Here is a 10808-nt window from a genome sequence, read left to right on the forward strand (position 1 = left end):
CCCACAGCTCTGGGCCTTGGTTCCCCATTTGTCAACAGTAGGGCTGAAGTCTCTGCCAGGGAAAACACGACAGGAGCCCAGGATTGTGTTGGGAAGCCAGCGAGTCGCGGACTCCTCCGCCCTTGCCCAGTGGAGCCGCTCCTGTAGAGAAGGAAGGGAGGGAACGAAAGCCCAGGGCAAAGGCGCGCAGGCAGGGCGCCAGATCCCACTGCCCCTTTTAGGCATCCGTTCCCCAGCGCACCCTGCATCCTCTACCTGACCCCGTGTGCAAGCAGAATCAGACAAGTGGCATCAATGGAGAGGACAAGCCAACTCCAGCAGAGGAGCCTGTCTGGGGTGGTCGTGAAAAGCAGAGAGAAGAAAAACGCTAGGGAGGCGAAGATCGGTCAGTACGCACTGCGCTTCATTGGATACCCGGATTTAGAGTCCTGAGCTTCGCGAACCTGGGGAGGGGAGGTAAGAGCTGAGAGCGCTCCAGCAGTCGCTCCTGTAGGGAGCGGCAGTCGGGTGCCCGGTCCACTGCTAGAGCGCGACCCCACAATGCAGAACGAGCCCCTGCAGTAAACCCCACCCCGGCAATGATCGCGCCAACGCCGGCTACAAGTCGTCTTGGAAACTGAGCAGCACGAGCCTAATTCCTGATTCCTCGGAGTCCCCAGCGTCCCTGTAGTGAAATTGAGACCCTGCAGGGAGCTGAAGAAACCAGTTCAGCTGGAGACCAACTGCGGGACCTGCAGCTTCCTGCACGGAGATTCGCCGAGGACACCTTCGCACCCGGGAGTAATTCCCTAACTCGCTGCTGCCTTAGGGGTACAGCACGGACAGGGGCGCATGGAGAAACCCACCAAGCACCCTGAGCGCGCGAGGCCTGGGCCCCATTCACCACCCTCCATTGGCTGTACGGGCCCTGTACCTTGACCCTGGTGCCCCTCGTGTGCGCCGTGCGTGTGGCGGGCAACGCCACGGTGGTCCTGGTGGTGGTCCGGAGCCGCCACATGGTCACACCCACCAACTGTTACCTGGTGAGTCTGGCCACCGCGGACCTGCTGGTGCTCCTGGCTGCTGAAGTGCCCACCGTGGCCGAGGCGGCATCCGCGCGGGTTTGGGTCTTCGGCCACGCAGGCTGCCTGGGCATCACCTACGTGCAGTACGTGGGCATCAACGCATCCAAGGTGGAGCGCTACCTCGCCATCTGCCGTCCTCTGAGCGCCCAGGCTCTGTCCACCGCGGCATGAACCAAGCGCACTGCAGCGCTGGTGTGGCTGGGCACCGGCGCCTACGCGCTTTGGCTCTTCCTGGTGGACACGCGCGAGACCGCGTAAGCCGACGGCGTACAGGAGCAGTGCCGCTACCGCGTGTCACGCTCTGTAGTCGCCCGTCTACTTCCTGGACTTTGCGCTCTTCTACGCGCTGTCCCTGGGCCTGGCCACCGTGTCCTATGCACTCATAGCACGCGTCCTCTTCGCGGGGCCGCTGCCTCCTGGTGACTGGGGACGATCGGGCTCTGTGCACCAGGGCGGCCCCGCTGGCCAAGGGCGCTTCTCCTCCCGAAAGCAGGTAGGGACGTCCCTCCTCATTCGGACCCCTGTACTGAGCCAGCAGCAGATTGGTGGATGGAACCTTGGGCCCTCCTAGAGTCAAGCTCAAGTTCAAGTCCAGGTGGTGCCACTTACTCGGCTTGTTTTTGGCGACATCACTTCTGAGCGTTTCTGAGCCTCCGTTGCCTCTCCTGTTGTATGAGGTAATGGCACAGAAATGGCATGATTCATTTAGAGTCAATGTCACAAACTAAACGCTAAATTCATCTTGGTTTGTTATTAAACTTCCTCAGTGAGTCCCTACACCGTAGCTGTTATTCTGTTTCTTCTACTGATGGGGAAAGTGAGGCTCAGAGAGGTGAAGTGACTTTCCCAAGACTATACTACGCCATCTGGCGCTAAAACTGCCCCAATGGACCGGGACAGTCTGAAAGCCCAAGAGGATGGGTTCTGGGGAGATCGAGAGAAATTCAGCATTTATTAAGCACTTACTGTGTGCCTGATTCTCTGATGGTTCCTGATAGTATCCCTATTTGGGAGGTTTCATACTTATTTTTATGGACAAGTATACAGGCTTAGAGGGGACAAGGGAGCGACAGAGGCGACACTGTAAGGGAACTGCGTGCAGGAACGCATGTGTCCAGGCTCCTCGTTCCCCCACCCCACCCCCTCATTCCAGCAGTGCAGCCTCCCAAGGGTTTTCTAAGAATGCAGGTGGGAGGAGCGCTCTCTGGGCCCAACTGGCCTTTATCTTCAGCCTTCCACCCCCAGCCTTCCTGGATATATACTATAGAAGGCTTTCTCACATTTAAAATGCTCATTGGGTATACTCCCCGGTGTGTGTTCTGATGCTGAGCAGGAAAAACAGTAGGGAGAATAAGGGACTATACACCTCTGGTGTTCCTAAGAGAAGTTTAGGAGAAAGATAAGGATTTGGGAATCATTAGCATTTTGGTGGACACCTCATAGTCTGTAATCTTCGCTTCTCATCTATAGTCTTCGGTGAAATTCATATGCACCTTTTCTTTTTGTATTAACGGTTCCTAGCAATCAACCAAGCTGAGTAAGGACAACAGAGGCTCCTCTAAGGAGCCCTCCGTTGTGGGCGGTGGCCGCGGTGCCTTATGGGGAATGTAGTCCGGAAAAGCGTCGACCGCCCTTTGGAAAACCTGGGAAGGACGGCCCGGCGGCCTCTTCTGCGCATGTGGGGCCTCGGCTTTCTACGTGGGCGCGTCTACTTGTTCTCTAGGCTTTTCCCGCGGCGGGTCCTGCAGCCTACGGGGCGCGGCGTTCCGTGGTCACCTGGGCCTGGTGAACTGGGAGCGAAGCGGGTGCACCCACAAGTTAAATGACTGGCGGGGAGCTCCGAGCCCTCGGGGGCTGGAGGGGAAGTGGCTGGGCGGAGCTGGCCTCGGTCCTCGGAGAGTGGATGCGCGCTCTCCCCGCATCCCTCTCCAGGGAGGCCCGGAGCCGGGTTTCCCATGGTCCCGGAGAAGGGGAGCGAGGGCCGGGCTCCTGACCTGCAGGCCTCATGGCGGGCGCTCCCTGCAGCCCTTCATTGCCTGAAGAAGGTGCTCTGTGGAGGTGCAAGGTTTGTACATCCAAATGGCTAAAATCTGATCCCCAAAGTTCCGCTGAGGCGCTTGGATCTGCAGCCTGCTGGGCTGGGTTGAAGAATACTGGAGGACGTTAGGGAAGGGAAGGAATATTTATAGAAACAAATATGGTGATCATTATATTAGTTATTTTATACTAAGCATTTATTAAAAGAAAGATGTGAGCTTCAGTTGAAGAGAATGGCCAGGGTGTAGATATGACTGGAAAAGCTTTCAGGGGGCTGGCGCTGGGGGGTGTTGTCTGCAGCGCTGCATGAGGTTTTAAGAGCCTGATGTTTGTGTTCAGACCAGGTGCTGCCACAGAACAGCACTGCATCCCAGGGCATGTTATTTCATCCTGTTTTCTCATCTCTAAAATGAGCCTAGGAATAATATTTGCCCCATAGGCTTGTTCTGAAGTAAAAAGTAAGCCCAGAATATAATACACCCTCGACACGTATCCCTTGCAATCAGTGTTACAAAGATTTTTAGATATCTCCCTCAGTCCTCCCAACCAGGCTGTGAAGTCGGCATTACTGCCCCCTGTTGGAGCACATTTTAAAACCTCATTTACAGAGAGCTAAAGTGATTTATTCTCTGGTGACTGAGTTGATTTTAAAATGAAGTCTATTTTACTCCCAGTCTCATGATCTTTGTAATATGCATTCGCCTCTGCCTACACATTGGGTTTTTTCTGGCATGATGACTTGCCTTCTGTGTGCCCTAGAAAGCAGTTATACTATGTATTTTGATAAACCATTGGGCCTATTTTTCTTAGGTCACAAGGCGTAATCGAGGCTTCTAGGCTCTTTCTGCCTCCTGCGGTATTGTCTCACTTCTCAGCAGCCTTGATTGGATTTTAGGAAAGGTCCAGCTCACCAGGCACTTGAACCTTGGGACCCCAAGTGCAGATTCCAGCTAATGGAAAAGTGGCCGCTACGCCCAGGTGGAAACAAAACCATCCCAGTGAAGGAAAAAGCAGAAGGCGCCAAGGACAGAAATCACACCTGGAAGAACATGTTTCTGAAGTGAAATCTCTCCCTAGGATTTTAAGGCCAAGACAGAATTCCTGAAAGGAGCATATTCAAGAGTTACTGGACCAGGGGCTTCCCTGCTGGCGCAGTGGTTGGGAGTCCGCCTGCCGATGCAGGGGACACGGGTTCGTGCCCCGGTCCGGGAAGATCCCTCATGCCGCGGAGCGGCTGGGCCCGTGAGCCATGGCCGCTGAGCCTGCGCGTCTGGAGCCTGTGCTCCGCAACAGGAGAGGCCACAACAGTGAGAGGCCCGCGTACCGCAAAAAAAAAAAAAAAGAGTTACTGGACCAGAATTTTCCTGTCCAGGGTGAGCAGAATCTGGGTGATCATACTATATTCAAAGACCATTGATTATTGTGACTCAGCAAAGCCTCAGTTCAACTTTCAGAAGAAAGATGTGAGTTGCAATGGAAGGGGAAGGGCAGGGTACAGATTTGTCAGGAAAAGACACTTCATTGGAGGATTGGTGAGGCTGTGAGTTGGAGGCAAGGGGTACCAGGCATAGCTAAGGAGATTACTTCCTAAACACATACTTGTCATTCCCTGCAATCTCCACTCTGTCTTTTTTTTTTTTTTTTAAGATTTTATTTTCATTTATTTATTTATTTTTGGCTGCACCAGGTCTTAGTTACGGCATGCATGCAGGATCTAGTTCCCCGGCTAGGAATTGAACCTGGACCCCCCTGCATTGGGAGCATGGAGTCTTCCACTGGCCCACCAGGGAAGTGCCCTCCACTCTCTGATTCTGAGTTGCTGGAACCACGGTTCTCACCTGCTCATGTCATTTCAACTCACTTGATGCAGTCTTGTGTCTGCCGCCACCACACTCATGAATCTGTTCTAGTAAATATTTTCAAATCCAGTGGGTATTTTCCAGTTCATCCTTTACTAAACTCTTTGTTGCATTTGACAGTTTGACCACACCTTCCTTGAAATGCATCAGTGAGAACGTCTCTGAAGCCACAGATAAAGATACACTTAGAGAGTTGTCACTTTCCCCTCATCCCATTCTACCCCATTCCTGTCGCCCCCATTCTTTCCAACTATTCCCACCTGTCCCCTGAAGGTAACCAGTTTCTTTGGTTTCTGGTCTACCCTTTCTGTATTTCCTTTTGTACACATAAGCAGATACATGTGTATTTTCTTACATCCCCTTTCTTACATAAAAGGTAGCATACTATAGATACTCCTTCTCACTTACCAATATAGCCTGGGAATCACTCCATATTGGTCCATAGAGATCTTCCCCGTTATTTATGCCTTCTAATATTGCTTTTGGTCACCACTCTCTCTTCTGAGCTTCAGAACCAAATATCCAGCTGCCCACTGGACATCTCTACTTGTATCCTTCACAGACTCGAGCATGGCATCTGAAACAGCAATGCGTCAGTTTCCTATGCTCAATTCTTTTGTTTTGGTTTTGTTTTGTATTCCTAATCTCAGCATATGATGCTACCAAAATGATCTGGAACAAAATAATCTGCACATTATATCTCCCATGCACAACCGATTAGTGGCCAACTCCTCTGGCTCCTCATCATGGAGGATTGATTCCCTCCTTCCCACCCCTACCAGAGCTGCCTGTGGTCATGTCTCACCGTGGCGTCCTAGTTCTCTTCCCCTCTAATCTGATCTTTAATCCATTTCCCATTTTTCTAGAGTTGGGGACAGCAGACATTTTCTGTAAAGGACCAGATAATAACTACTTTTGGCTTTGCCGGCCCTATGGTCTCTGTCAAATCAACTCAGCATAGCTGCTGTAGTGTGACAGCAGTATAGATAACGTGCAAACAAATGGGCATGGCCGGATTTGGGTCTTAGTGGGTTGGATTAGGCTCACAGGCTGTCGTGTGCAGACCCCTATGCTCTGGAGCATTGCTTCCCAAATGCAAATTTGATCACAAATCTTAATAGTCCTTGCTGACAAACATCTCTATGGATTTCCATGATCACAACAGTGGTCTCCAAAGTGGAGGATGGGGGCACCCCAGGGATCCACTGGGCTTCTGTTCACCTCAGACTAAACGTATTCTTTCAGAGATTGGTTTCATTCAAGGACCTGACTGCGGACTTCACCCAGGAGGAGTGGCGGCACCTGGACCATGCTCAGAGGCTCCTGTAGAGGGATGTGATGCTGGAGAACAACCGCATCTCGGTGGGTAAGTACAGCTTCCCTGTGTAACTACCAAGAGATGTGTTTGCTCTGTGTTGCAAAAACATGTTGAATTTCATTATTTAGCCTTGAGTGTCAGGGGAGAGAGATGATTAAACCCTTTGAGGCAATGTTAGCCTTGTGCTTGGGCTCACTGCCCTCCCTCCACCCTTCCCCTGAATGTTCTAGCTCTAATGACCTGTTGCTGGACATCTTCATCACACAGCTTTTGAAGCTGTCTTTCTTCATCCTTCAAGTCCCCAAAGTCCAAAGGGCTTGGTCCAAGTTCTATATCATTTTAACAGAGTATCAACGTTAGCAAACCAGATGTGATCTTCAGACTGGAGCAAGGAGAAGAACCATGGACAGTAGAGGAATTCTCAAGTCAGAACTACTCAGATGAGTGATAACTAAGCAGGTGGAAACCAGTGGAAATGAGAGTTCTATGGTGGTTAGTGAGTGTAGTTGGCATCTTTGCAATGTTCCTCAGGAATCTCTTTTTATAGGCCCCAGACCTTGGGAAGTAACTGAGGGCAAATGACTGTCATGCTATAGATACTTAAAAACATTGTCCCCAAATAAATGTACTTCTTTTTTTTTTAATTTTTATTTATTTGTTTGCTTGTTTATTTATTGTTGGCTGTGTTGGGTCTTTGTTGCTGCGTGCAGGCTTTCTCTAGTTGCGGCGAGCGGGGGCTACTCTTGGTTACCACGCACGGGCTTCTCATTGCGGTGGCTTCTCTTGTTGTGGAGCACAGGCTCTAGGCACGTGGGCTTCAGTAGTTGTGGTGCACGGGCTCAGTAGTTGTGGCTCGCAGGCTCTAGAGCACAGGCTCAGTAGCTGTGGCACACGGGCTTAGTTGCTCCGTGGCATGTGGGATCTTCCCGGAGTAGGGCCCGAACCCATGTCCCCTGCATTGGCAGACGGATTCTTAACCACTGCACCACCAAGGGAAGTCCTAAATGTACTTCTTTAATCGAAATTTATAAAGATTTTTGCTGCTAAGTTATCCATCCCTGGTATACAGACCTTCTTTTAGCGTACTCTTAAATTTAGTTCTGTGGCATTCTCTTTTGCCTACCTGACCCCACCTTCCTTTAACATAGACTTGCTGTATATTCAGACATTCATAGGTCAGTCTTAAAAAAATAAATCTTGCTTGATTTACACAATCTATTTGCAAATCTAGTTGCATTCCACGTTTCTCTCCATCCTTTAACTGAGAGATCAGTTTCACTCTCCACGCTCAGCCCCACTACGGGGGGACTAGGGTGAGACAACCAAGGTGCCTCAGATACAAAACTTAAGAAGACACTCACTCTTGGGGTGGTGCAGGTGCCCTAGAGGTCACACCTACCTCACCCTACTTCCAGCCCTGCTCAGCCCACAATCTTTCTTTCTATTCTTTGTATTTGTACAAATTCTGAAGTTCCCATGTCGCTGGCAAAATTTGAGACTCACCCCTTCCTCTGTGTCTCTTTGTAGCTCTGACCATCTCTCTGAAGTCTGTTGTGCTGGTCTCACTGTCTCTGAGTGCTTCCTTGAGTCTCATCTGTCTTATTCAATACTGTGTCAGACACACTTGCAGTATACTTTGTGCTTACTGTTCCTTGTGACTGTTTTCCTTTTTCCATGGCAGAGGTACTCGTATTCTTTGCTACTTTCCTCTTCCTTTCATCCTGTTAAACAGACTGGTGTGGGTGGGCTGGCTTCTTTTCTATTGTTTGTTTTTTTCTTTCCCCCAAATCAGTCGGAGATGTTTGTATTTGACATTTCCTTAATCCTGAAGAGCTGGGCCAGTCCAACAAGGCATTTGTAAGGAACTCTCATTTCATAGCAAGTGTGTCACGGATCACAAGTTATTATTAATGGTACTCCCTCCTAGAAGCTGATGATGCCTTAAAGGAGGACAAGGAAATCCAAGGCAAACATTTGAGGCAAATTGTATTCTTCTGCAATAAAACACTGATTACAGAGAGAGCTACTGTATTTGGGAAAACATTTAATCTGGGCATGAATATTGTTCCCTCAAGAAAAACACCCTACAGATATCCATGTGGAAACAATTTAAAAACTAATTCAGAAGTAATCGTTGCAAAGAAAAGCTACTTTAAAAAGGTTCCTGATGAATACAGTAGATGTGGGAAAACGCAACTCGTTTCTAAGCAAGAGAAAAGTCGTTCTGGAATGAAACAATACAAATATAATCCAGTTAGGAAAGCCAGAAGTCAAAATGAAGATTTGATTCTGCACCAGAACATTCAGGCTTTGAAGCGACCTTTTGGCTATGGAAAATGTGGGAAAACCACTTCAAGAGGGCAGTCCTCTTCACATAGAAGAGGATACATTCTGAAAGGAAACCAAGTTAATGTAATGAATGTAGGAAAACCTTTTCTAAGAAGTCCACCCTCATTGTACACAGAGATTTCATACAGGGGAGAAACCCTATGTTCGTAATGACTGTAGGAAAACTTTCCGTGTAAAGACGAACCTTACTCGACACCAAAGAATTCATACTGGAGGTCGACCCTATGAATGAAGCGAATGTGGAAAAACCTTCACTGACAAATTGGCCCTCGTTGTGCATCAGAAGATTCAGAGGGGAGAAATCCTATGAGTGTCATGAATGTGGGAAGACCTTTTTTGGGAAGTCAGTCCTCACTGAACATTTCAGGTCACACGCGGGAGAAACTTTACGAATGCAAAGAATGTGGGAACACCTTCAACAAGAATCTTACCTCGCTGTTCATCAGCAAACTCACAGAGGAGAGAAACCAAATGAATGTGGGAAAACCTTCTGTCATTCAGCCCTCAATGTGCATCAGAGATCTCACACAGGAGAGAAACCCTATGAATGCAGTCAGTGTGGAAAAAATTTGTGTACTAAAGCAGCCCTCACGGCACATTAGATAACTCATAGAGGAGAGAAATCTTACCTATGTAACAAATGTGGGAAATTTTTCTGCCATAAGTCAACACTCACTATACATCACAGAACTCACACTAGAGAGAAACGCAGTGTGTTTAATAAATGTGGTAGAACATTCACTGTGACGTCAAACCACAGTGAATATAAGAGAGTGCACACAAAGGGGAATCTTTATGAGTGCAACGGACGTGGACACGCCATCAACAAAAACTCACACATCAAGCATCAGAGAACTATATGGGAGAGACCATATGAATGTAGCGAGTATGGGAGAGGCTACTGCCGGAAGTCGGCCCTCACTCGCCATCAGAGGACACACACAGGAGAGAGACCCTATGAGTGTAATGAATGTGGGAAAACCTTCCACCAGAAGTTCTCCCTTGTTCAACACCAGCGAACTCACACTGGGTAGAAGCCGTATGAATGTGCTGAACGTGGGAAATCCTGCCATAAGTCAGCCTTCAGAGTACATCGGAGAATTCATATGGGAGAGAAACCCTAGGAATGTAACAAGTGTGGGGAAGCCTACCATCGGCTGTGGACTCTCACTGAACATCAGAAAATACACACAGGGAGAAACCCTATGAGTGTCACGGATGTGAGAAAACATTTTGCCACAAATCAAACTTCCTGCTACATCAGAAAACTCAAAAGGAATGAGCTCCGAGAAGGCGGTGATCAACAAAGGAACAAATCAAGTAATTTACACAATGCTAAAACTCTGTGGATAGGCATAGAGGAGTGAATTGTATAAACACAATTAATGTGAGAAAACTTTCAGCCATAAATCAAACCTCATTATCACATCAGAAAACTCACACAGGAGAATAAAATAGAGTGTGTTTAATAAGTGTGTTGTAACATTCACTAGGCACCATGAAAACGTTCAACAATTCAAACATTATGCCACGTGTGCCTCCCTTTTAAAATAATGAAAGAGATGATGTTTAAGTTAATCTGTTCCTTTCCACATTGTTGTGTGACAGTATGTTTGAGGAGCTAACCTTATTTCATTCTACATCAAAACCAACTGTTCCTATGATAATTTAGTAGCTTATAATTTCCTAATTTATGGTGCTTTAAATTCTCAGATTGAACAGGTTGGGTTTTGTCTTCTAACTCTGTCTCCATAGCCTTCTAGTAATGGACCCAAATCCCTTCATCTGCAGAGGTGGTAATAAGGGGACTAACCGTGGTATTCCATCCTCCTGGTTCCACATCCTGCCTGCATGATGGAACCTCCATAAAAACCCCAACAGTATGGGGTTTGGAGCTTCCACATGGAGGTGCTGGGAGAGTGGCTTCCCCAGGAGCTGCATGCCCCTTCCCACATACCTTGCCCTACGCATGTCTTCCATCTAAATGTTCACCTGTATCCTTTATCATATCCTTTTATAATAAACTGGTAAACAGCAAGTAAACTGTTCACCTGAGTTCTGTGAGTTGCTCTAGCAAGTTAATCAAACTCTAGGAGAGGGTCACGGGAACCTCTGATTTATAGCCAACCTGTCAGAAGCACAGGTGACAACCTGGACTTGGGATTTGAAGTTGGGGTTGAG

The 10808-nt window shown here is 48.4% G+C and overlaps 1 protein-coding gene across 1 annotated transcript; it reads left to right on the forward strand.

Annotated features, from left to right (window-relative positions):
- The first annotated feature begins 6298 nt into the window (after positions 1-6298).
- Positions 6299-10225, forward strand: ZNF334 (zinc finger protein 334). Its single transcript, XM_027078036.1, is given in 9 exon segments — positions 6299-6322; positions 6625-6733; positions 8209-8625; positions 8628-8738; positions 8741-8918; positions 8920-9012; positions 9014-9048; positions 9051-9821; positions 9824-10225. Coding segments are annotated over 9 exon segments (1824 nt in total). The 3' UTR covers positions 9910-10225.
- The last annotated feature ends 583 nt before the right edge of the window (positions 10226-10808 follow it).

This window comes from Aethalodelphis obliquidens, unplaced genomic scaffold, assembly GCF_003676395.1.
Source record: "Aethalodelphis obliquidens isolate GAN/ISIS:26980383/991018 unplaced genomic scaffold, ASM367639v1 scaffold42, whole genome shotgun sequence".
NCBI lineage: Eukaryota > Metazoa > Chordata > Mammalia > Artiodactyla > Delphinidae > Aethalodelphis > Aethalodelphis obliquidens.